Source organism: Schistocerca americana, chromosome X (genome assembly GCF_021461395.2).
Source record: "Schistocerca americana isolate TAMUIC-IGC-003095 chromosome X, iqSchAmer2.1, whole genome shotgun sequence".
In the NCBI taxonomy this organism is placed as follows: Eukaryota; Metazoa; Arthropoda; class Insecta; order Orthoptera; family Acrididae; genus Schistocerca; species Schistocerca americana.
The window spans coordinates 235,566,211-235,594,194 of NC_060130.1; the positions used below are offsets into that span (position 1 = coordinate 235,566,211).

At 39.1% G+C, this 27,984-nt stretch overlaps 1 protein-coding gene across 2 annotated transcripts; it reads right to left on the reverse strand.

Moving 5' to 3' along the window:
• Window positions 1–258: 258 nt before the first annotated feature.
• LOC124556857 (cystathionine gamma-lyase) lies at window positions 259–20,305 on the reverse strand. Of its 2 annotated transcripts, none has more exons than XM_047130879.1 (8): window positions 20,147–20,305; window positions 19,615–19,802; window positions 6,433–6,849; window positions 5,411–5,546; window positions 5,056–5,208; window positions 3,879–4,053; window positions 3,626–3,764; window positions 259–1,055 (listed from the first exon to the last, which is right to left on the reverse strand). In XM_047130879.1, exons 2-8 carry the CDS (start codon window positions 19,765–19,767, stop codon window positions 1,047–1,049), a joined length of 1,182 nt encoding a protein of 393 aa, XP_046986835.1. In that variant the 5' UTR covers window positions 19,768–19,802; window positions 20,147–20,305; the 3' UTR covers window positions 259–1,046. The 2 variants fall into 2 exon arrangements, with proteins under 2 accessions (XP_046986835.1, XP_046986836.1); XM_047130880.1 differs by having other exon boundaries at window positions 20,153–20,301.
• Between the last annotated feature and the right edge of the window lie 7,679 nt (window positions 20,306–27,984).

Here is a 27,984-nt window from a genome sequence, read left to right on the forward strand (position 1 = left end):
AACAGGAGATATTTAACATGGTCCAAAAGTCAAAAGAACAATCAATCATCTGGATAGGATGGTATCTTGATTGTGGTGTTGAAGAAATGTGCCAGTGAAATCATTAAACCATCTTATTTATTGTAGTATTAGTGAAAACATATCAAGCACCTTAAAAATAAGTAATTCAGCCAGTCCATATGAAGAGAAGTAAGGAAGAAGTTTCAAATTATAAACAGATCTCACTGGTTGGGAAAACATTCAATCAATTATACACAGTTTTACACAGAAAGGAGCTGGATGGCTGATAGAACAGACATACCCATATTTTTTTTTATTCAATTTTAGATGCTCAATTTTGGTACAGCTCTGGTAAGAAGAGATTATTTCAGTATAATATTTGTTTGTAGTTTGTGTAGCAACATAAATATAATATGATACACTCCCCATATTTGAATGTAGAATACCTTGCTTTTTCTGACATTCACACTGCTGCAACAGACTAATCAACAAATGTTTGGGAAGCCAAAGATGGAAACGCTCAACCAAGCCAGTAAAGTATCACATTTCTGTAATAGTGTAAAACATGAATGCAGTGGATCATAAAGGTGGGATCTCTCCACACAATGAGCGATGCCTGTACTAGATGTCTGCCGAATTTTGTTTATGGTAAGGAAAGATGATCTGATTTTAATGTCCTGTTAACAACAGGTTGATAATGGAGAGTGGGCACAAGCTTGTATTGGGGTAGAATGATGGAGAAACTGGTCGTTTCCTTTGGAAGGAACTATATTGGAAAGTTAAATGTGGACGACTAGATTTGGAAGGGGAGGGCAAAAGTAGAACACCTGCCCTTCCAAATACAGATCCTTTGTTTTAGCACCGTGCCATCTCATTCGCTCTGTATTGACTGTCTTCATCAGAGCTTTCTTCTCCAAATGAAACAACAATTTAGCATTTTGGTTTCTGTAATAATATGAATCCACTAAAAATATGGCACTTTTTATTTTGTTACTTTTTTTTCTCACAAAAATTGACTTTGGCAAACATCATATGGAGTGGTCCCTTCATTTTGCCTGAAAAAGAAAGAAGAAAATTTGTAATTAGTCCCAATAACTTTGTTATTTCCAAATCATTCACTACACAATTGTATCATTTAGTTGAATTATTGGAGCTTTATGTTTATTAAAATGTAGTCTTAGTTTAATTTGAAAGTTTTTCTTAAGTACCTCATCTAGCACAGACCAAATGAAATTGTCACATGTTGCAATGAAATTTTTTTTTCTTTTTTTTTTTGAAGGTGCCTAATGCTGTAGATTTTTATACGAAAACATCATTCTGTTATTACTCTAAGGCTGCTCAAAATCCTTATAAGAGCATTTTATTGGCATCATTTATAATGGAAAACCTATATACATTTAAATTTGAAGGAAGTAATTCATTAAATATATATGTGGCAATAAATTATGTCCTCACTGGTTAAAATGCACAAGGAAATTATAGTTTGAGAAAAAGAGAAAAATAATTATAGCTCATTTGCACACTTCTTTCTGGGTTGAAGGACCGAGTGTGGTCAACTGAAATGTATTAGACCAGTATGTCAGACATTGCTGCAACCTTCTAACTTTGACACCCACCACCACCACCACCACCACCACCACCACCACCACCACCACCACCCCCCTCCTCCTCCTCCTCCTCCTCCTCCTCCTCCGTCTTATGAGAAAATTGCAAATGTATGTGATCAAACTCTTGTCTTAGAAGTACTGTGTAGCAACAATTAATATGGTTAGGCTTGGACATGGTGAAGCTGTTACTCCCACTAAGATACTACAGTCTTAATTTAGATGATGGCTTGTGCGTGTATTATTTATGAAGAAATATAACTGCAGAAGTGTGATGAAGTCCTGTAAGGGTTCATTACATTGCACCCGATACTCCCTCACCTGTCTGTCAACAAAAGCAACCGAGATAGTTTGGTACCTCAGTAACCAGAATGGAGTGCTGAAGGGGGGCTAACATCAATGTAATTAGTCATCCCCTAGAGTCTTAAGATTTACTGCCAACAGCAAAACAAGACCTATGGTAGCAGATCTAGTTATGGGCAGTAGTTCCTGCAAATACGAAAAATGTCATCACATCTTACCCACAATGAGCCCTAATATAACATTATGTCCAAAGATGGGCATTAATACCTCAGGAGTAGCTTGCATGAACATTAAGTTTAAGGCTTTGGATCAGGTAATTCAATACTGAATTGTGTCACATATCACGTGGATACTTTCTGTGACACCTATCCTTTTATAATTTTTAATGTTCAGCCTATATTCTAACGACTAATAAGAAAAAGGTTATTTTCACAAACCGTAGTTACAACCATGTTTGTGATGTGCAAGTATTAAAACTTGCAAATTAGGAAGGAATTTAAATACAAATACCACTTTATCTACTTTGACGATAACCACAAATTGCTTGAGACACAAAAATGCTATCTAAATTATTACCGAAAACAAAATGGAACATAATCTAACAAAATGCTTAACTTCAAAATCTGCATATTTATACAGAAAGTCCTTATCTTTCCATAAATTACAGATCAGAAAGCTTGGTAGACAGAGTGCTCTGAATGCACTTTAAATTTTGCCAAGTATGTTGTGTTGGGCTATTATCAAAGCATTAAACATTTAAACTGCGACATACACTGAAGTACCCAAACTTGCTCAGTTTTCGCAAAAGATAGTGTTAGCATTCTATTTGAACCATTTCCAACACTAAAATAATATACAAAACTTGGAAAGTAACTTTACTTTTCTTTTAAACATTAAAATGTGATCTCGTCTGAAAAAGTTCTAAAACAACTGTCGAGTTCACGAACGATAACTTATATATTTTTTTAACAGTTATTGATCATTACATAGATACAGAATTATTATGTGAAAAACACTATCAGCTATTTTTTTATGCAATATAAATACCGTTTTTCCAGTGGTCATCTGCACTGATTAAATTGTATACAATACTACTAACACTGGAGTACATGCACCATGGGTGGCACGAACAAGGCAGAGGGGCAGAAAGTATCTGGATGTTACAGAGTACAGGTGTAGTTTTTTGCAAAGTACATTTTATAACACAGTATTTTGTAATAGTGGCACTTATGGTGAAATGTATTATCTTGAGTTGAAGTGAACCTGCCAATTGAATAAACCAGAAAATGCAATTAAACTTATACCCAGCATTTTTTTTGTGACAGGACAGATCCATTATACCCTGAACTGCACAGCAGATGTTACGAACTTCGAGAAGACAAGTACTTAGTTTCAATGTCGACATGAACATCAGGAACTAATCTTTATAAGGTCACTCAGTTTTTCTTGCAAAGTACAGAGTTAGTAGTGCTCGTGTTACATCAGGCATGATAACACATGCTACTTCCACACAAGATTCTCAGTAACCTTTCAACATCCAATAATCAAAGGTCCAGCCTCAACACAAAGGAGCTGGAGACAGCACTTTGGGATACACCATTTCTCCGAGTCGATTTACAAGCTGTCCAAAGGTTACTTAGTCTTTTAGTCTACTTCATGCGCGTGCACACACACCCACATGTCATGTGTAATATTAGTCTATCCGACATTCTACTTACACTGGCCTGAAGAGCTTGATCTAAATCTTTTATTAGGTCTTCTGAGGACTCGAGGCCAACTGATAAACGTATCAGATTGTCTGTAAGTCCAAGTTTCTCTCTCTGCTCTGGTGGGACAGAAGCATGTGTCATGAGGGAGCTGCAACAAAGAAATAAATAAAAAATAAATTCTTCCACCTAACTTGGAGAAAGGAACTGAAAATGTAAGCTGAGAAATATAAACATGGATCAAATACACTAAATGTATACATACGGAATTTCAGCCAAGCTTTCAAATCCACCTAAACTCTCTGCTAAAGTGATGACTTTTAGAGCACTCAGAAAACGCTTAGCTTCTTTTAGGCCACCTTTTATATAAAATGAGATCATCCCACTGTGACCATGGCACTGTCGCAGTGTCAGTTCATACTGTGGATGCGCTGGGAGGCCTGTAATAAAAATTCAAATACAGGGGTGAAAGCTGTACATGTTCCACAGTTTCACGACGAAATGGAATTTCTAAATATGTTATACATAAAGAAACAAAGGCACAGTACAATTCAATGCAATTATTCCATGTACATTTCACAGGAGCCATGATGTAAACTTATTATTCAGCTGCTCTTATTTCGTTCGCAGTGTACTATTTCAGTTTGTTTGGGTTCACCAGGATGTGTTATGAGTACTTATTGTAAGTGAAAATTATAAATTATAATATGGTAGACAGTTCCATTTGCAATTCTTGCAAGGTTAATGAGCAACAATACTGAACTGTTTTATTAGTTGCACGGATTTATTAGTACAGAGATCAAAGTGATTTATGTAGAAGTTTAACAACACTGCAGGCTTAATTCTGAGTGAGAAACTGTGGTCAGGATATGATTACATCACTACAATTTCTTTTATGGTTCTCCTTAGATTAAAGAGAATAGTATCATGCTGTAACAATTTAATCAAATTCATTGTCTTGCAGTGGTTTTAGTGAAAACCATTCAGATACACTGACAATGTGCAACAAACTAAAATTTGTGATAACTTCTGGATGCAGTATTTGGAAGGAACAGGAGGAAATAGCAATGATAATTAAAGCTTTAATCATGTGCAGAGGCATGCTAGGATAGCCTAATTTTAGACTCAGTTCCAGATAAGCAGGAGATCTAAATTTGAGAGTCAGTCCAGCTGACTTTCATTTGTCGTAATATGTTCATCATACTGGGTTTTGTCACAACATCACACTAGCAACAAGGTGACTGAAAGGAACTGTCATGTACAACAATTGTCAGTCTTTTTTTTAAAAAAACCACACTGTTCATTAACTGTCATGACATTTTACAGCAGTTTTATGCTGCATTTTTTATTTCTATTACAGTTATTAATTTCCAATGGTAGTACTTCTCTTATCCGTGTCAAAACTCATCACCAGTATTGTGAATAGCAAGCATTTACTGTACCTGGGTGATTAACCTTTTCAACTAAAGGATGGCTTTCTAAAAATTTTCCAACTGCCAGGCCATTTGCCATGTGTTCTTTCATCCTTATGTGCAAAGTTTTTAAACTTCTGTTCACTAAATAACAATCAAATGGAGAAGGAACAATACCCAGGGCTGCAACAGAAATAAAATGTTATGAATGAAATCTAAACAATATCACACATTTACAAGAATGAAAGTGTATCAAAGCATTCAAATGGTGGTTAACTTTTGTATAGTTAAAGTAAACCAAGATTTCTGGCATAGAAGGTATACTGTAAGACTGTTCTGCCTCTCAAAAACACTAAAACATAAAAAAGAATTCAGTGTTACTAACATTTCTGCAAGAATTTAAGGTTCTCATACACTTCTTGATTATTTGTGGTCACTGCTCCCATTATTATATCCGAGTGGCCATTCATATATTTGGTCAAGGAATAGACAACCATGTCTGCACCCAAGTTCAATGGTCTCTGTGTGTGGAGAACAAAAGAGGAAAAAAAAAATAACAAAAAAGTACAATTTTAATTTCATTATCACATATGACATAGAAATCAAAAATAAATACATTAACATTTGTAACTCACAATTGCACAACCTAACTTGGTTGTGTATTGTCCATTATTTTTTCTTACATCTTATACCTTCTTAAGGTACAACTTCTTACTTAACCGAGTCTGGGGCAAGCATGCAGCTATGCAACAGTTCAAAAGTTGACCAACTGCACAGAATGTCATAATCTTGAGCAGTGAGAACCAGAGCCACCAAATTATGAAAGAGAGAACAACGAGAGACCATAGTATGCATTTCTGAGTGTCTTCATTCCACAATGTATACACCAATATGGAAGTTCATCCGAAGTATTTGTTAGTGCATCTGGAGATGCTCTGTTACTGGTTTAACATGCTTTGGCAACCTTCCGGACAAATCAGGTGACAGCCCAGACAGTAGTGGAACACACAGATTTTTGTTCCCGCAATGGAGAATATTTAATTATTCATACAGTTTGTGAAGGTGAATTTGGCACTGTCAGGGGCTCCTGACATGGTACCACATCATGATAAGGTCTATTACACAATGCTGCATCTCCCGACTTTTCAATGCACACTAAAGAACTCATTTTGAACCTGTTCACGCAAATCTCATACGTAAGATAAGCCGCCCGCCGCCTGTTTATTCTTTCGCATGTAAAACCTTGCCACAAGACAGGATCTGGTAATTTATTGGAATGAGCACAACATTCTACCAAGTAGAAGACTGCAAAAGTAATTAAAAAGAAATGAAACTTAATACCTTAGTAAGCAGTCATGCCAACCTATTCTGCCACCAAATTTACAATAAGATGGGCTTGTTACTTACTTGAAAGTATGGAGTCAAAAATGTATTGTCAACAGCAACTAGAATGTTTTTCTTGTGTGCAATGTCACATATCTTCTTAATATCTGCCACTTTCAGTAAAGGATTTGTTGGAGTTTCTATCCATATTAACTTTGTATTGTCTCTTATTGCTGCCTCTATCTCATTATGGTCAGTGCCATCAACATAAGTGACATTTATGTTCATTCTCTTCACAATCTTGTTGAAGTATCTAACTGTGCCTCCATACAAGTCATCCATGGCAACAAAATGATCACCAGCATTGAGGAGATGAATAACAGTAGTAGTTGCTCCAAGACCTGAAGCATATGCCAAGCCATACTTAGCATCATCTAGAGAGGCTAGGCAAGATTCGAGAACATCCCTTGTTGGATTTCCACTGCGACTATAGTCATATCCCTGTTGGGGGAAAATTGTAAGCATATTAAACAAAGATAATAAATTCAAGCACTACAGTGCACTAAGAAGCGAAGAGGTTATGGTATCCACAGCTGTTAATCACTATACAACTACCGTACATTTTAGTTTAGTTACTGTTAACATACTGGACAGGTTTAAAAGAAAAAAAAAAAAAAAAGAAAAGAGAACTATTTTTGAAGTAGTATTACATAACTAGAATTAGCTGTGGTGTTTGAGACTGACTGAAGGGTAACTTGGTCAGGATTCACAGACCGCAATGTTAAAATTGTTCCTCATAGGGTGTCTAGCGTCAAACTACGTGTCACCTCACTTGGCAATACCTATCTCTCTCTCTCTCTCTCTCTCTCTCTCGTACAAGATATGACAAGTATGGAAGCTACTTCATTTGAAATATGGTGTCAGTATCCAGCATCAATAACATTCATAGCTCTGCAGGGAGGGTAGTTGTCCATTTGGGAGGGTAGTTGTCCATTTACAATGTACCAAAGAAAAGTAACAAATCCCTACACTGTATGTAGGATACTATGCTCTAACAAGTTGCTGTAATAAACCATGGTGTTTTGCATTGGCTGTCCTGCCAGGGAAAGCTGACATTCAATGTGATTGTGACATGGCCATCATCAAGGTGCATTGTAATTAATTTCCATCCTTGTATTCTAAATACAATAACAATCCGGAATGGCAGTTGTCACGAATGGGATATGGTTCATGTGGGCTTCGGGCCAGATTGTCAAATTATGTTCGATCAGCAGACTAGTTCTCATTCAGTATGATTATGTGTTAGTTTATCTCCTTGTTTTTCATTTTCTAAGATGTCCACTCAAGGGCATAGGGAGAACATTCGTCAGTCCTATTTGACAATACCTGGCTTTAACAGAGCAGAACATGTTGAAACATTTTTGTTCCTAGCAGCAGCCAAGAAGAAGAAATAGTAAAAGTAATAATAATAATAATAAGAAGAAGAAGAAGAAGAAGAAAGCAAGAAACAAGACAAAAGCTATAAATACTTATGCTATACCAATATTGACCTACCCATTTGGAGTAGTGAAATGGAGTAACACAGAATTAGAAGCACTCAATACACTTACACAATTACAATGCCACAAATATAGAATACATCACACACATTCAGCAACAGAAAGATTCACATTAAGCAGAAAGGAAGGAGGAAGGAAATTTATCGACATAAAAAACCTACATTATGGACAGGTAGACAATTTAAGAAAATTTTTTATAGAACGAGCAGAAACTAGCAAAATACACAACGCAATCACTCATATAAATACATCGGCTACACCATTGCAATTTCATAACCACTTCTACAACCCTTTAGATCACATAACATCAACAGATACGAAGAAAGTAAATTGGAAAAAGAAAACACTACATGGCAAGCACCCATATCATCTAACACAGCCACATATCGATCAAGACACATCCAACACATGGCTAAGAAAAGGCAATACATACAGTGAGACGGAAGGACTCACGATTGCAATACAGGATCAAACAATAAACACCAGATATTACAGCAAGCATATTATTAAAGATCCCAATACCACAACAGATAAATGCAGACTTTCATCTACATCTACATTTATACTCCGCAAGCCACCCAACAGTGTGTGGCGGAAGGCACTTTACGTGCCACTGTCATTACCTCCATTTCCTGTTCCAGTCGCGTATGGTTCGAGGGAAGAACGACTGCCGGAAAGCCTCCGTGCATGCTCGAATCACTCTAATTTTACATTCGTGATCTCCTCGGGAGGTATAAGTAGGGGGAAGCACTATATTCGATACCTCATCCAGAAACGCACCCTCTCGAAACCTCGACAGCAAGCTACACCGCAATGCAGAGCGCCTCTCTTGCAGAGTCTGCCACTTGAGTTTCCTAAACATCTCCGTAACGCTATCATGCTTACCAAATAACCCTGTGACGAAACGCGTCGCTCTTCTTTGGATCTTCTCTATCTCCTCCGTCAACCCGATCTGGCACGGATCACACAATGATGAGCAATACTCAAGTATAGGTCGAACGAGTGTTTTGTAAGCCACCTCCTTTGTTGATGGACTACATTTTCTAAGGACTCTCCCAATGAATCTCAACCTGGTACCCGCCTTACCAACAATTAATTTTATATGATCATGCCACTTCAAATCATTCCGTACGCATACTCCAAGATTTTTTACAGAAGTAACTGCTACCAGTGTTTGTTCCGCTATCATATAATCATACAATAAAGGATCCTTCTTTCTATGTATTCGCAATACATTACATTTATCTATGTTAAGGGTCAGTTGCCACTCCCTGCACCAAGTGCCTATCCGCTGCAGATCTTCCTGCATTTCGCTGCAATTTTCTAATGCTGCAACTTCTCTGTATACTACAGCATCATTCGCGAAAAGCCGCATGGAACTTCCGACACTATCTCCTAGGTCATTTATATACATATTGCGGAAAGCAATGGTCCCATAATGTCTGTAGACGTCTCTCCATTGAGAACAACATGCTGTGTTCTGTTTACTAAAAACTCTTCAATCCAGCCACATAGCTGATCTGATATTCGGTAGGCTCTTATTTTGTTTATCAGGCGACAGTGCGGAACTGTATCTAACGCCTTCCGGAAGTCAAGGAAAATAACATCTACCTGGGAGCCTGTATCTAATATTTTCTGGGTCTCATGAACAAATAAAGCGAGTTGGGTCTCTCACGATCGGTTTCCGGAATCCATGTTGATTCCTACAGAGTAGATTCTGGGTTTCCAGAAACGACATGATACGCGAGCAAAAAACACATTCTAAAATTCTACAACAGATCGACGTCAGAGATCTAGGTCTATAGTTTTGCACATCTGCTCTACAACCCTTCTTGAAGACTGGGACTACCTTCCGTTCCTCTAGAGACTTGCAGTACACGGCTGTTAGAAGGGGGGGGGGGGGGGGGCAAGTTCTTTCGCATACTCGTACTCTGTGTAGAATCGAATTGGTATATTGGTATCCCGTCAGGTCCAGTGGACTCCTCTGTTGAGTGATTCCAGTTGCTTTTCTATTCCTTGGACACTTATTTCGATGTCAGCCATTTTTTCGTTTGTGCGAGGATTTAGAGAAGGAACTGCAGTGCGGTCTTCCTCTGTGAAACAGCTTTGGAAAAAGGTGTTTAGTATTTCAGCTTTACGCGTGTCATCCTCTGTTTCAATGCCATCATCATCCCGGAGTGTCTGGATATGCTGTTTCGAACCACTTACTGATTTAACGTAAGACCAGAACTTCCTAGGATTTTCTGTCAAGTCGGTACATAGAATTTTACTTTCGAATTCACTGAACACTTCACGCATAGCCCTCCTTACGCTAACTTTGACATCGTTTAGCTTCTGTTTGTCTGAGAGGTTTTGGCTGCGTTTAAACTTGCAGTGAAGCTCTCTTTGCTTTCGCAGTAGTTTCCTAACTTTGTTGTTGAACAACGGTGGGTTTTTTCCCGCCCTTCACAGTTTTACTCGGCACGTACCTGTCTAAAACGCATTTTACGATTGCCTTGAACTTTTTCCATAAACACTCAACATTGTCAGTGTCAGAACAGAAATTTTCTGTTTTGATCTATTACGTAGTCTGAAATCTGCTTTCTACTACTCTTGCTAAACAGATAAACCTTCCTGCCTTTTTTTTATATTCCTATTTACTTCCACATTCAGGGATGCTGCAACGGCCTTATGATCACTGATGCCCTGTTCTGCACTTAAAGAGTCGAAAAGTTCGGGTCTGTTTGTCATCAGTAGGTCCAAGATGTTATCTCCACGAGTCGGTTCTCTGTTTAAGTGCTCAAGGTAATTTTCAGATAGTGCACTCAGTATGTCACTCGATGCTCTGTTCCTACCACCCATCCTAAACATCTGAGTGTCTCAGTCTGTATCTGGTAAATTGAAATCTCCACCTAAGACTATAACATGCTGAGAAAATTTGTGTGAAATGTATTCCAGATTTTCTCTCGGTTGTTCTGCCACTAATGCTGCCGAGTCGGGAGGTCGGTAAAAGGAGCCAATTATTAACCTGACTCGGTTGTCGAGTGTAACCTCCACCCATAATAATTCACAGGAACTATCCACTTCTACTTCACTACAAGATAAACTACTACTAACAGCGACAAACACACCACCGTCGGTTGCATGCAATCTATCCTTTCTAAACACTATCTGTGCCTTTGGAAAAATTTATCTCTGGCTTCAGCCAGCCTTCTGTACCTTCGGTGCTTTCTATCAGCACTTGAACTTCCGGTACTTTACCAATGCAGCTTCGACAGTTTACAATTACAATACCGATTGCTGCTTGGTCCCAGCATGTCCTGACTTTGCCCCACACCCTTTGAGGCTGTTGCCCTTACTGTACTTGCCCGAGGCCATCTAACCTAAAACCCGCCCAGTCCACAACACACAACCCCTGCTACCCGTGTAGCCACCTGCTGCGTGTAGTGGAGTCCTGACCTATCCAGCGTAACCCGAAACCCCACCACCCTATGGCACAAGTCGAGGAATCTGCAGCCCACAACAACAAATAGAAACAGTAGATCACATCACAAGTGGATGTACAATACTAGCAAATACAGAATACCCCAGAAGACATGACAATGTAGCAAAAATAATACATCAACAACTTGCCATAAAACATAAACTAATAAAACAACACGTTCCCACATACAAGTATGTAGCACAAAATGTACTGGAGAACGATGAATACAAATTATACTGGAACAGAACCATTATAACAGATAAAACAACACCACATAACAAACCTGACATCATACTCACAAATAAAAAGAAGAAATTAACACAACAAATTGAAATATCCATACCCAATTCAACAAATATATAGAAGAAAACAGGAGAAAAAAATTGAAAAATACATCCAACTGGCTGAGGAAGTCAAGGACATGTGGCATCAGGATAAAGTTGACATTATACCAATAATACTATCAACTACAGGAGTCATACCACACAATATCCACTAGTACATCAATGCAATACAGCTACATCCAAACGTATATATACACAACTACAGAAATCCGTAATTATTGATACGTGTTCAATAACCCGAAAGTTGCTAAATACAATGTAACATATACCATACCGTTAAAAGGAAGTCACGCTTGATGAAGGTCCGCGCGCACTTTCCATTTTTAACCAGACCTAAGGTCTGAGAAAAATAGAAATAATAATAATAATTATAATACAGTCGAAATTCAGACTGCAGACAGGATGGTCCTGACAGAAAACCAGTATAGGGCTATGGAAATAAATGAACATGTTTTCCACATTTCAGAAGAATTATTTGTTGGTACAAATCACATGTAATTTTGAACTACGCTGGCACCTTCTCTAATTAAAGGGGCATGAATACTGAAAGACTCAGTCACTGTAACAGCTGAGTGTGCTCAAATTCGATAGTTACTGATTTATTAGAACTGTATTCTGGACTGGGGTCCAACTCAAAATTGTCTTTTAATACATTGCTATTACCAACTGAATCACCAGAGAAAGATTCACAATGTGCACTTACAGGAAAGAGGCTGTTAGAACTGAAGCTGTGAGAGGTTAGGTGACAAACAGTGCCTGGATAGCTTATTTAATTCTTCAGCAAAATCTAATAAGCTGTACTAAAGAAGAGGTAGTGGTATAGAGATCGAGTACCTAGGAAAGGTGAGTAATACAAACTAATATGACTTTTAGATTAATAAAACCTTTCTCAGTGAGCATATGCTGAAACATAGGGTCGTTTACTCTCCACCCCAAAACAAAAAGCAAACAAGTGTAGACTGACATGACAGACACAGCAACGGATAGTTATGAAAAATAGAGTTTTTAAACCTGTGTTGAACAAAGTAAAATTTACACAAATTTTTTGTAACAACATAAAATTTTAAGTTCGCAAGTTGTATAGCAGTATGTACAAGGGTATTTCGGAAAGTAAAGGTACACCATACGCCAGAGGAATGGAAGAGTTTTGGCAAGCAAGTTGGCAACACTGGTGTTAACCTTGAACCATCTGCTTTCTCCTCGCGGTCGTTTGGCAGTTGATTGTCGCTTCTGGTTAGAGTAGGTTGTGTTCAAAATGGCTGCGCCAATTCAGAATACCGCGAAATGCGAAGTTCACTCCGTCACATGTTTTCTTCATGCAAAAGATCAGCGACCAGCAGATATTCACAAAGAAATTGTTTTTGTTTATGGAAACATTATGAATCGACAAAAATGTAACAAAATGGTGTTGTTATTCCTCTGAAGGTAGGACCGACGTTCATGACGAACAAAGAACAGGTCGGCCATCTGTGATCTCTGATGCCCTTCTTCGGAGAACGGAAGAAGCAATTCGTGCAAATAGACGTCTCACATTGAAAGAATTGCATCAGATCATACCGGACGTGTCAATGACAACTCTTTATGGCGTTGTGACTGTCAAGTTAGGGTACAGGAAATTGTGTGTGCGCTGGGTTCCATAACTATTAACGGAAGAACACGAAAAGAAAAGGATGGGCTATGCACTCGATTTCCTCACACACTATGCTGAAGCAAGTGATGAGTTCCTTGATCACATTGTGACAGGTGACGAGATGTGGGTTTATCACCATACACCTGAATCCAAGCAACAATCAATGCAATGGAGCCATTCAAATTCACCAAAAGCCAAGAAATGCAAAACGTCGATTTCAGCGTAGAAAATCATGGCTTCTGTTTTTTTTTTGGGACAGACAAGGCATTCTTCTGTTGGAATTTATGCCTCCTGGAACAACAATTAATTCTGCTACATACTGAAGCGTCTTCGAAGGGCAACGCAAAACAAACACAGGGGAATGTTGACAAGTGGAGTCCGCTTGCTTCATGACAATGCTCAGCCTCACACAGCACTCGTAACCAAAGCACTAATCAAACAATTCAAATGGGACATATTGGACTATCCGCCACACAGCCCGGAACTTACGCCCACCGACTTCCATGTCTTCCGTTACCTGAAGTCACATCTTGGTGGAAAATCATTCCACGACGATGAAGAGATCACAGATGAAGTTGAAATGTGCTTCCGACAACAGGTGGCAATCTTCTATGACTGTGGGATACAAAAGCTTGTGCACCAACTTAACAAATGTTTGGATAACAGGGGTGATTATGTCGAAAAATAACAAATAATCCAGTTAATAAGATGTAACTGACGTTTTCTAAATAAATGTTTTATTTAAGGACTGCGAGCCATTGTATCTTTACTTTCCGAAATGCCCTCGTACATTTGGCGGCACAAAAAATGGTCATGGCTAAAATCCGAATTTCTCGCCACATTACACAGGAACCAGTCACATTACAGGGTGTAATGATATGCTAACAAAAGTAAAGAACACTTAATTGTGATTGTAACAGAAGGATCAAGTGCTTTTTGATGCATAAGGATGTCCTATCTAAAAACACACAAGAAAACTGCCACATCATTTGTAACATTGCGAAACTAGTGACAATACTATTTCTTGATGTGGAGTCACAACCAGCAAGAAGTATCTAAATGGCAGCAGCTGTGGTGTAATGCATTCATAGCTCAGCTGTATAGTTAGCAGTCTAGTAGGCGACTGCCTGGAGACAAGGCATGGTTGTATTTTACTAACTGCAATTTTTCTTCCATTAATGTGATTAATCTCAAGAAATTATGAAATTAATAGAATTAACACCTCATGGTTCTCAGTAAGACATTTTTGGCTCTCAAAGTGCACAGCATGTGGCTTGTTTGCCACTTAATATCCCATACAATATGTCTAAATCTACCAAACAAATTAGAAGTTTGTCTATTTGTTTTTCAATCCCTTGATATTCTGATGCAATATACAAACATTATTTTTCGCTGTAATTTTAAGAACTCATGATATTTTAACACCTTTAGTAGCCACCTGTTTGAGCTTCTCATTTTGCTTGATTTGTTTCAATGTTGTATATCTGGACACTGATCTTAGCCCTTTTTTTAAAAAAAGTACTCCCATGAGTTTCAGTGTCACTTGGCAGGGTTGATAGCAAAGCACTTCAAAACTTTTACAATAGCCAAGTTCTTCTAAAAGTACAGTTTAAAATGATAATATATTGCATCAGAATATCAAGGAATTAAAAAACAAAGTAGATGAAGTTCTTGCCTGTTTAGGAGATTTAGAAACAGGAAATGCAATAAATGTAATATGTCTGTCAGAACATAATATAGTCACAGGTCTGGAAAAGGTAAATGTAAGAGGATATAAACTTCCAGCACATGTAAGCAGAGACAACATGGATAAGGAGGAGTTGTCATATAGCCTACACTAAAAATAATAATAGTGTCAAAATTTAGAAACTAAAAATTATGTGCAGAGCAACATACAGAAGGATGTGCCTGTAAGCTTAAATTAAATAATGGTAATTTTATAGCTGTATGTGTTCCACTGGGAAATTATCAACTATTTCTGAAAAACTTTAATTCCTTGTTGTGCTATCTGTCAGACAGAGTGAAGCAAATTATTATGGAGGGGATTCCAATGTAGATTCTTTTGAAAGAGTCTGATAGGAAGAAATATCTTTAAGTATTGGTTGGTTCTTCCAATTTGAGTCAGTTTCGAGTTTCCTACTTGGATGGTACAGGAAAGTAGCAAACTAATAGGTAATATTTTCACAAACCAGATAAATTTAATCAAATAAAAATTTATCCTGTTAAGAATCATCTTTCTTATCATGATGCACAACTATTTACAGTATATGACATGGCTCCATACAGTAATGCAAAACATTCCTCCAAAATTGTCCATTCAACTAATACTTTAACAATTGCAAATTTCAGGAAAAGCTTGCAGCAGTTAGACTGGGAAGAGGTGTACAGCAACCTGATGCTAACTGAAAATATAACATATTTCACGATATGTTTGTGAGTATTTTTGAAAACAGTAAAATAATTGTAAGAAATAATATTTAAAAAAATCATGACTTACTAAGGGGGATAAAAATCCCTTGAAAACAGAAACATATCTAATAGCAAGAAAAGTGATGACCCAGAAACAGTCAAATATTATAAAATTACTGTATTAAGTTAAGGGAAGTTACTATGTCTATTATGTCTGAGATTCACAAATCGGATAGTAAAATTAATAGAGTTTGAAATGTTGTTGAAAGGGAAACACAGTAACCAAGAGCACAGGAAGACTATTACCATCAAACCAAATGGTAAGTTTATTAATAAAGCCTGAGCTTGAAAATATTTTTAATAATCAGTTTTTTAAATGCAGTGGAGAAAATAGGTTCCACATGTTCATTAGAAAAGGCAATACCTATGCAACCTGGAAATTGAAATTCTACCCACTTCTCCTTTTGAAATTAAGACAATAATAAACTCAGTCAAAAGTTAAGGTTCACATAGAATTGATGGCACCTCCAACAAAGTACTAAAAGGTGGTTCCCAAAAGATGAGTAGGATTCTTATCCACTTACGTAATAACTCCCTGGAACAAAGCATTTTCCCCCCGATAGATTGACATATGCTATTGTTAAATCACTGCATAAGAAAGGGGGATAAGTCTGTTGTCAACAACTACTGCCCAATCTCGATTCTGACAGCTTTGTCCATAATTGAGAAAGTAATGTATTCAATAGTGGCTTCACATATTTCTAAAAATAAAGTACTAACGAAATGCCAAATTAGTTTTCAGGAAGTTTTTCCAGCAGAAAATGCTATATATGCTTTCACTGATCAAATATTAAATGCTCTCAATAACCGAACATCATCAATTGAGATATTCTGTGATCTGTCAAAGGATTTCGATTGTGTAAATCACGAAATTGTGCTAGAAAAGCGTAAGTATTGTGGTATGAGTGGCACAGGGCACAAATGGTTTAATTGTTATGTAACTGGAAGAGTACACATGGTTGAAATAAACACTTCACATAATGTTCAAAAATCAGCAGATTCCTCAAGCTGGGGAGGCATCAAGAAAGGGGTCCCACAAGGATCATTGGTTCCCTTATTATTCTTAACATATATTAAAGACTTGCCATTCTATATTCACAAAGATGCAAAGCTAATTCTTTTTGATGATGATTCAAGTGCAGTAACTACGTACAAAAAAAGAATTAGCTGAGGAAATTGTGAACAATGTCTTTCAGAAAATCATTAAGTTGTTCACTGCAAATGGACTCATTAAATTTTGATGAAACACAGTACATACAGTTCTCTACAGTAAATAGCATAACACCATTAACAAATAAAGAGTTTGAAGAGAAGTATGTAGCTAAGGCAGAATATTCCAAATTTCTGAGTGTGCGCACTAATGAGAGATCAAATTTGAAGAAACACATTGACGATCTGCTTAAATGTTTGAATTCAGCCATCTATGTTATTAGGGTTATTGCAAATTTTGGAGATAACATACAAGTAAATTAGCTTACTATACCTATTTGCATTTACTGCTTTTATATGGCAACATATTATGGAGTAATTTGTCATTTAGTAGTAATTGCACAAAAGCGTGTAATCAGAATAACAGCACGTGCCCTGACTAAATCATATTGCAGACATTTATTTAAGGAACTAGATATTTCACAGTAGTTTCGCAATACATATGCGTATTTATGAAATCTGTTATTAATAACCCATACCAAGTCAAAAGCAACAGCACTGTGCATAGCTATACCACCTTGAGAAAGGCTGATCTTCACTACTTTGAGTTCTATCTTTGGCACAGAAAAGGGTGAATTACACTACCACAAAATCATTGGTTTAAAAAAACAAAAACCTCAAATTATGGCGTGTAAAGAAACCTTTTGTTAAACTGACAAAACTGACACGTTCCACATCATTACGTAGTGTTGTATTCATGACCTATGGAACAAGTATTAATCTAATTTAAAGGCCTTCAACTTCAATGACTGTCTGCGATCTGTGAGGAAAGGAGTCCATGCAATGGGAAGTAAATCTCTCATTTACTACTGCGTCCTCCCAGGTAGCTAGTGTGACATTCCAAAGGTCATAAGGGGTTTTTGGCATGGGGTCACGCCAGTCCCCCCACCCATTTCACCTCTGCCCATATGTTCTCAATCGTGTTAAGGTCTGGTGCAGGAGGTGGACAACTGAGAAGAGAGATCTCATTCTGTTCTGCAAATCACTCTTGCACCATTGCTGCCAAGTGTATAGGAGACTGGCCCTGTTGGAAACAGATTATTCCTCCAGCATGCAGTTGTCACACGGATGGAACTGTAATATTACCTATATTATATGTACATTGGGTAGCATCAAGAGAACTATCTATCCTGTGAAGCATTCCTCCCACTCCCAAACTGCCACAGACACATGACCACTACAAGGTAACTTGTGGATTAATTTGGGGTCAGAACGGACACCTTGGAGCCTCTATACTCTTAGAGGACCATCATTAACTGAGGACAACAACATTTTCCCAGAAAATACCACATTCCACCAGTCATGACTGACACTGTCCTCGACAAACACTAATCGGTAGAGTCAATGATGACAGGACCTGTCCTCGAGGACCACATTTCAGGTAAGTTGTCAGGCCTTCCAAAGACAGCTACGAACCAAATCCACCTACCTGGAAAACTTAGTATGTTTCAACTGCACCACATTTAAAGGAGGCTTTTGTTGCAATGTGTTGCAAGTTTATTGTACTCCACAGGTGCTGCTACACGCAGAAGTTCAGTTCACATACACTTACTGAATTCTTCAGTATTTTGATAATGATTTATCTACGGTTGTGCACTGCACTCAGGGATACCACACTGTGCCCTGAAGTCAGGCACTGTCAAATTCCCTTTCTCTACAAGGGCAATGAGGCAACATGAATAGCTTGTTAACAATAGAGTATGGCACATGAATAATGCAACTCAACAAATCTGGTGCAAGTATTTGTACTTTCATTAGCTATTACAGACCAGATAGTGAGCTTGCAAACCTAACTTTTCATAACGGACTATCAGTCTATTACTGTGTAATATCTACAAAACTGTAAGATTAATTCTCATGTATTACAGGTAGTAAATTTAAGTTTGACTCCTTGGGGTCATTCTCCACCAGAAGTTTTGTTGGTGTATAGTCAAGATTGTCCTATCTTCTGTCAGAAACAAGCTGAAAGTATTCGAAACATGTTTCACATAATAGAATGCAGGGATTCAAAGAAAAATTGTTGCATCAGAAGGATGTACCTCTTTGAACAAGACGTTTTCCATATAAAAGCTGCGCATTGCTTATTCATCTACAATGACCATTTAAAATTTGGAATGCATTGAGTTAACATGCACTATATTTATAGATAATAAATTTATTCTATTTGCTAACAAGATTTTGTACCTTGTTGGAAAAGATCTGGATCACTGTAAAGACCAGTTTCCTGTATGTTTTGAAGTAATATTTTCTCATCTATTCCCAACAGAAACAGAAAAATGTGGCCTGTTGCATTTCATCCTCATCACTGCTATACTAGACCAATTACTTCTGCAATTTATGCTGATTAGTTTCAGTGTTACCAAGTATATGCCTACACCAAGTTTTGCTATTAAGAGCAGCAACAAATCTAGCCAAAATCCCAAATATTTTCCACCACAGTGACTAATATTTGCATCACAAAATTTTACAGTGATTTAAATCACTGACTGGCTGCGGCTGGGGGACACGTAGAAAATAAAGCAGTATTTTCTCGGTCTTCTAGCATACAAATTTCAGAACGCTAATAAAGTACAGAAGAATGGTGTGACAAACCTTAAATACACATGGCTCTGATTGTTTGAAAGTAGTTGACATAACTATTGGCGGTATCATGCAGTGCGACGACCATTTTTCCGGATCTTGACCATCATGAATTGCTCTCGTTGCAAAGGAAGAATCGTTCGGTAGAAATCCTGCTGCAGACATTGTGTACTATTAACAGTCACTGGTTCCTCTATGAACTGCAACAGATAGAAAAATGAAAGATAATAATATCTGTATCAGCCTGTGGCTTCACAATGCTAAACACACACACACACACACACACACACACACACACACACACACACACACACACGTGTTATTTTTATGCAACTCTCTTTAACTGAAACTTCCGCGGTCAAAATTGATAGCAAAAATTTATACTTCGTTTCCTGACGTAACATTAAACTTTACCAAAAATATATTCGCATCATTTAGTGAAAGAGTTTATAGCCCTTTCTGTGTTTTCGTGCCAAGTAAAATAAAGTAACAATTCTGACGTATAAATATATTTCCAAAACGATAATAAAAAATATTTACGTACACTTACAAGTGATTCCTTCTACTTCTTCAAGTGACATGTGCCGATCATTCGAACAATTTATACAGCTGACACTATATCCTCTTGGTGGGGATGCGTCCAATCAGAGCGCGACTCGCATGCGAGACAGATGTTCACCGAAGCCCACTGGTTTCTACAAACTACAAACTACAAAGTATATCGTCAATTCGTCAAGCGTGCGACATGTAGTCTCATCACAGTCTGCTTTTATATTGATAAAAGCTAGGTGACGACTCTTTTAGAATTTCCCGTCTAATTAATGTGAAGGTCAATAAAGATGGTATGTGGTGCTACATGTTGTAGGGAATGCATCTTTAAGTGTATAAATAAACAGCGATTGTCTGGAGCCATTCGTTCCTCGTTCATATATTATTTTCCGATCTGCCTTGCACCGAATGTCACGTTATTGCCGGCTGCTGTGACCGAGCGATTCTAGGCGCTTCAGTCCGGAACCACGCTGCTGCTAAGGTCGCAGGTTCGAATCCTACCTCAGGCATGGATGTGTGTGATGTCCTTAGGTTAGTTAGGTTTAAGTAGTTCTAAGTCTAGGGGACTGATGGTCTCAAATGTTAAGTCCCATAGTGCTTAGAGCCATTGAACCATTTTTTGTCACGTTATTAGCATTTATGCGAGATGAAGTAGAGAAGCAAAATATGTTAATGAGAGTGACTCGCTGTTGGCAAGAGATTAGAAGTAACTTATGAGATTTCTGGCGGTAGGCAGGTCATTCTAATGCCTGAAGTTTAGTTCTGTAATATCAGCTAGCCCAATTAGTAAAATTGCGTGAAAAGTTGTGGATAAATGGTAAGGACCTTTTCAGGCAATTAACATAAAGAGATTTTTCTACGCTTTGCGATAATTTGGTGAAACTGACGTGTATTTCGCAGACCTCTTACTAGTCATTGCAGATAATGTATTTTTCGAAATGAGAACGTTTTTCCAAACTGCTATGTAATACACCAATCTGTACTATATTTTAAAATTAATGAAGTAAACATTGTCACAGGGAATCCTCCGTTAAGCATCCTAACATGGTATATACAATGATTACCCTTGCAAAAGCTCATTAAAGTTATTTTGCGTTAAAAAAGTTTTTAAAAATTGAATCTGAGGCGTGATATACACAACGGCGTATTGAAAAATAAACAGTGCACCTAACGGCGTGTGGCTGGTTGCTGAAGCTCTGTCATCTGAATGGATAATATTGTCAAACTGTCAATACTTTACCTCAGACGTTCAGTATGTATTGACAATACAAGAATATTTTGAGGTCCATTAATACTGCTCGTCAATATTTCTAGTATTGACAAAGCGTCAATACGCGCCATCAGACTGTCAATATATTGACACTTTGGCAATAGTATTGAACTTGCGAAGGCCTCTTTACACTTCCCTGTATTACAATTTGTCATAACTGTGTTTTTTCCCGATAATCTTTCACCCAAAAGGAGTTTAAAATGTATTTAACGTGTACGATTAGAAATTAGGTCAGCCAAGATAATGTTTATAAATGAAATAATACGTGAAATGCTAAGATTCAGCTACTGCTTCATGTGTCTATGGGAGCTGAAACCCGAAGAAGAAACTTCGCTTAAACCAGCATTCGTATTTTATTTCTTAAATCGTCGATAAATGCTGTGTGTCGTTAGATGTGTAAACGACCTTTTGAGGGATACGTAGCTTTGTAGCTAGTCTACTTATCCTCACTTCAATTGCTATATGTAGCACAAAACAATTTTTTTAAATATTATTCGTTCTCCTTTATTTCCCGGTAGTTAGTCAATTATTTGATAATTATTATGTTCCATGGATCATATTCACGATAAATGTAATCATGTGTAAATTGCAACTTGAACAAAAGATTGTGAAGACCATTACATGGTGGCTATTTACACGGTGTACTTTAGAGCTATTTATATCCAAGAATTCATCTGTGGCTAAAAGGATTTGTTAATATGGGACAACTTTACATTTCAAAATACTTCTGCTGTCTGTTAGAAATTTTATTTCAATGGGCAATTTTTACAGGTCATTAAGACAATTGCGCCCACCTCTGTGCAAAAGTTTGATTCCCGATAGGTAACACCGTTAAGTGTATACAAAATTTATATGACGACACGGATTGTATGTAAACAATGTCAAAGGTGATTAAATATTCTATTCTAAGTGCAGATTTTTTCCTCGTATAGTACCGTGTACCATCAACTGGAGTTTTACATACTTTTTTAATTTCTTGTTTTGGTAAAGTATGATTAGTTACATAATTGACAGAAAAGGGTTTGTATATACCATCAGGGTTCATGACAATTATGAAATCAAAGTGAATGAAAATCATTTTTATGACACGTTAAAACAAAAAATATTGTGTGTAAAGTTACCCCATTTAAGGGGTACCTTTACACAGACATATACTTAGCAAAATTTTCAACAGTATTGCCTCGTAAATTGTAACTTTACATACTACTGGAAATTTTAAATGGAAAGAGCACACAAACCTGAAGAGGGGTTACATTTCACAACTTTCTAACCACGCGGATCGTACCGCCATGGCAATCTGTGTGGTGGGCGGGCTTGTTACCTCGGCTCCCTGTACCCCTCTAGCTGGCTGTCTACACACACACACACACACACACACACACACACACACACACAAGTGTCGCCACAGCTAGTGACATACTGTGGTTTAAATTCAGTTGCATGTGTGAACTCCCAGCTTTCAATGGCGCAGCCTAAGAGCCGCAACTGTATGCGATTGCAGTCTTTCTCGGCGTATTCCACTGATGAATTATTCTCGGCTTATCAGCCGAGTGGTGGCGTCGTCTTGTCGCAACGTTTCAAAGTTTTGTACCCATCATCTTCTGGCGAAGTGTCGGGATGCTCTCTCACTCTCATCTAATACTTTCCCCTCTTTGTGGAAGTGTGTGGGGGAGTTCGTAGCCTTACGGCTTTTGCTCAACTGTGTACTTGTGTGTATGGTTATCTCTGTAGTTTTTGGGTGTTTGCGTGATGTGATGAATGTTCTGTGTGTGTCTGGTACTTGCCTGAGGTTGGCGAGATGATTAGTATTATGGGGGAGGGAGGAGGATTGGGAATTGGATGTAGGGATTTTTTCTTCGACTTAGTCATCGAAGATCGTCATTGGGAATTTGTGCTTATCGCGGGACATGTCATACTGACCTAGGGAATGGATGAGGACGTTTCCTGATCTGGAAGAGCCTTCATAGAAGGCCCTTTCCAGATCTTGGAAACACTCTTTCAGGGGTGGGATATCAGCAGGGGCATGCAGATCATCGGTTGAGAATCCGAGGGGTATATGCAGTGCCCTTCTGAGGGCGCGGTTCTGCAACCTCTGGAGTTTGTCCAGGTGCTGCTTCGCCATGTATCCCCAGACAGGGCATGCATACTCCAATACTGGCCATATGAGGGCCTGATAGACGTTCACTCCTACAGAGCAGGGAAGGGAACTGGATGTGTTGAGGATTGGGTATAGGATGGACATTCTGGCACAGACCTTCCTGTGGACCTCGTCTATGTGGAGTTTCCACCTAAGACGAGAGTCCAAGGTTACGCCAAGGTACTTGGCGGTTCTGCGCCCGGGAAGTTGGGTTCCGTTTGGGTGAAGGTAGAGGGGGGGGGGGGCGTTGAGGAGGTCCTCGCCTTCCGAGCCTGTGGGTGATCAGCATAGCCTGCATCTTTTCAGAGTTGATGGTGATGCGCCAGCGACAGGCCCCAGTTTCTGTGTCATCTAAAAGCCTTTGTAGCCTATGGATGACCGGGTCCTTGTTCGAATTTCGAGTGTAGAAGGCTGTGTCATCTATGTAATGTGTGTTGTGCTCCAGGGGGGCTGTTGGTGTGTCTGCAGTGTACAGACTGTACAAAACAGGCCCCAGGACCAATCCCTGTGGCACCCCAGCACGAATACGCCTTTTGGTGGACGTGGAAATTTCTACTTTGACAGAGGAAGTTCTATCTGTGAGATAGCTTTTGATCTGCTTGACTATGCTCCCAGGGAACCCTTGTGTGTACAACTTGTATAGTGGCCCTCTATGTCATACTGGGTCGAAGGCTTTGGCTACGTCTAGTTGCACCATCCTGCTGTAGCCTCTGTGATTGAAGCCATCTGTGGCTGCTTCAACCACTCTCATGACCTGTTGTGGGGCAGAGTGGTTCTGTTCGAATCCGAATTTGAAACCCAGCAGAAGTTGCTCTCTGGTAATGTGATCCTGTATGGGTATTAACAGGAGGCGCTCATGGATGTTGCTGAGAGTTGGCAAGAGGCTAATCGGCCTGTAGTGCCGTGGGAATTGAGGCTCTTTCCCTGGTTTGAGTATCATTACCACTTCCCTGTGTTTCCAGCAAGCTGGGAACTCACGGAAACGAGTAATCTCGTTGAAGACGTTTGCGAGGTGTTCGATAGCTGTGGGTGGGAGGTTTTCAACAAACTGATTGGTAACACTATCATGTCCTGGCGCCTTTTTTGTGGGGAGGGACCTATTACTTTTGCCACGTCTTTGGGGGCGAAAAGTGTGGGTTAGTCCTCTGGGTCCTCCTCAGCATTGAGGAAGATAGCCAGTTGACGACGGACTACCTCTTCATGTTCCTCATCCTGGGGTTCTGCCGCTTGAAACTGCTTCTTGAAGGAGTCGGTGAGGGCGCTGGCCTTTCCAGCATGGCTGTAGGCCAGATCCCTCTCGCCCTGCAATGGCGGCATCCTAGCGCATCTTTTTGTGAATTTCTTTGTTGTTTGCCATAGTGTGTGATTGTCTACTTTGAGAGCTGTGAGGCGGTTTTGCCATTGTTTGTTCCTTTGCACATTGGACGCTGCCTTCAGCTCTCTCTGCAGACGATTGAGCAGCCTCCTGGTGGGCTGATTTCTGATGATCTTCCACTCTCTTGCCACTCTGTTCTTACGTCGAATTTGAGCTAGCAAGTGTTCCAGGAGCTGTATTTGCGGGGGTGGCCCATCCCTTTGCGGGAGGCGGAGGGTGGCCTCCTCTACTGCCTGAAAGATGGTACCTATTAGGTCTTGTAGCGACTGCTCTACTGTTTTGGCAGTAGGTGGCGGAGAGCGAGCAATATCAGAGGCGACAGTTTCTTGGTATCGCTCCCAGTTTGTACGTTTGTAAGACGTCTGGTACCATGGGAGTGCTACCCATTCTCCCACATCGACCTCTAGGATCACTGGGTTGTGGTTGGAGGACATTCTGTTGATAGTCCTTGTGGCCACAAACCCCGCGATCCTCCTAGTGAAGGCTATGTCTAACACGTTGGGCCTACCTCCATTTTTTGGAAAATGTGTGGGCTCGACCTGACTCCATGTTTCGAAGTGTTGGTCGCGCGCTAGTCCTTGCAGTTTGGCGCCTGCTCTGGAGGTTACTCTAGAGTTTGGCATTGAAGTCGCCTCCTATTATGGGTTTGTCTTCAATTTGCCCTAGAGCAGCTATATCTATCTCGTCTTGTGGAGGTCAGCAGATTGCAACAATTGTTAGGGGTCCAAAGGCAGTGGTTACTTCCACAGCCACTGCTTCGATTTTATTAGTAGCTGGTAAGAATACCTGGTGGTAAGGGATCCCTCTTTTTATGTATATGGCCACTCCTCTGCCTTGGGTTGGCCTGTCTTTGCGGTAGCTAACGTAATTGGGAACTGTCGCTTTTATTCCCGGTTTTAGGTGGGTTTTCCCCATCATGCATATGTCGATAGAGAACTCCTTCATGAGTTCTCTGAACTTCATGAGTTCTCTGAACTCGACCTCTTGATTAACAATGCTGTCTGTGTTATAGTTCTGAGTGGATACTTCAATTTACCAGATATAGACTGGGAGACTCAAACGATTAGAATTGGTGGCAGGGACAAAGAATCCAGTGACATTTTTTTAAGTGCATTATCTGAAAACTACCTTAAGCGGTTAAACAGAGAACCGACTCGAGGCGATAACTATTTGAAATAGTTAACGCAGAACAGGGAATCAGCAGTCATAAAGCGGTTACAGCATTGATGATTTCAGCCGTAAACAGAAATATTAAAAAAAGGTAGGAAGATTTTTCTGTTTAGCAAAAGTGACAAAAAGCAGATTTCAGAGTACTTGACGGCTCAACACAAAAGTTTTATCCCAAGTACAGATAGTGTTGAAGATCAGTGGACAAAGTTCAAAATCACTGTACGATATACATTAGATGAGTATGTGCCAAGCAAGATCGTAAGAGATGGAAAAGAGCCATCGTGGTACAACAACTCAGTTAGGAAACTGCTACTGAAGCAAAGGGAACTTCACAGCAAACATAAACATAGTCAAAGCATTGCAGACAAACAAAAATTAGACGAAGCAAAACGTAGTGTGAGGAGGTCTATGCGAGAGGCATTCAATGAATTTGAAAGTAAAGTTCTATGTTCGGACTTGGCAGAAAATCCTAAGAAATTTTGGTCTTATGTCAAAGCAGTAGGTGGATCAAAACAAAATGTCCAGACACTCTGTGACCAAAATAGTAATGAAACAGAGGATGACAGACTAAAGGCCGAAATACTAAATGTCTTTTTCCAAAGCTGCTTCACAGAGGAAGACTGCACTGTAGTTTCTTCTCTAGATTGTTGCACGGATGACAAAATGGTAGATATCGAAATAGATGACAGAGGGATAGAAAAACAACTAAAATCGCGCAAAAGAGGAAAGGCCGCTGGACCTGATGGGATACCAGTTCGACTTTACACAGAGTACGCGAAGGAATTTGCCACCCTTCTTGTAGCGGTGTACCGTAGGTCTCTAGAAGAGTGTAGCGTTCCAGAAGATTGGAAAAGGGCACAAGTCATCCCCGTTTCCAAGAAGGGACGTCGAACAGATGTCCAGAACTATAGACCTATATCAGTTGTGGAATCTTGGAACACATATTATGTTCGAGTATAATGACTTTTCTGGAGACTAGAAACCAACTCTGTAGGAATCGGCATGGGTTTTGAAAAAGACGATCGTGTGAAACTCAGCTCGCGCTATTCGTCCATGAGACTCAGGGGGCCATAGACACGGGTTCCCAGGTAGATGCCGTGTTTCTTGACTTCCGCAAGGCGTTCGATACATTCTCCACAGTCGTTTAATGAACAAAGTAAGAGCATATGGACTATCAGACCAATTGTGTGATTGGATTGAAGAGTTCCTAGATAACAGAATGCAGAATGTCATTCTCAATGGAGAGAAGTCTTCCGAAGTAAGAGTGATTTCAGGTGTGCCGCAAGGGAGTGTCGTAGGACCGTTGCTATTCACAATATACATAAATGACCTTGTGGATAACATCGGAAGTTCACTGAGGCTTTTTGCGGATGATGCTGTAGTATACAGAGATGTTGTAACAATGGAAAATTGTACTGAAATACAGGAGGATCTGCAACAAATTGACGCATGGTGCAGGGAGTGGTAATTGAATCTCAATGTAGACAAGTGTAATGTGCTGCAAATACATAGAAAGAAAGATCCTTTATCATTTAGCTACAGTATAGCAGGTCAGCAACTGGAAGCAGTTAATTCCATAAATTGTCTGGGAGTACCCATTAGGAGTGATTTAAAATGATATGATCATATAAAGTTGATCGTTGGTAAAGCAGATGCCAGATTGAGATTCATTGGAAGAATCCTAAGGGAATGCAATACGAAAACAAAGGAAGTAGGTTACAATACACTTGTTCACCCACTGCTTGAATATTGCTCACCGGTGTGGGATCCATACCAGATAGGGTTGATAGAAGAGAGAGAGAAGATCCAACGAGGAGCAGCGCGCTTCATTACAGGATCATTTAGTAATCGCAAAAGCATTACGGAGATGATAGATAGACT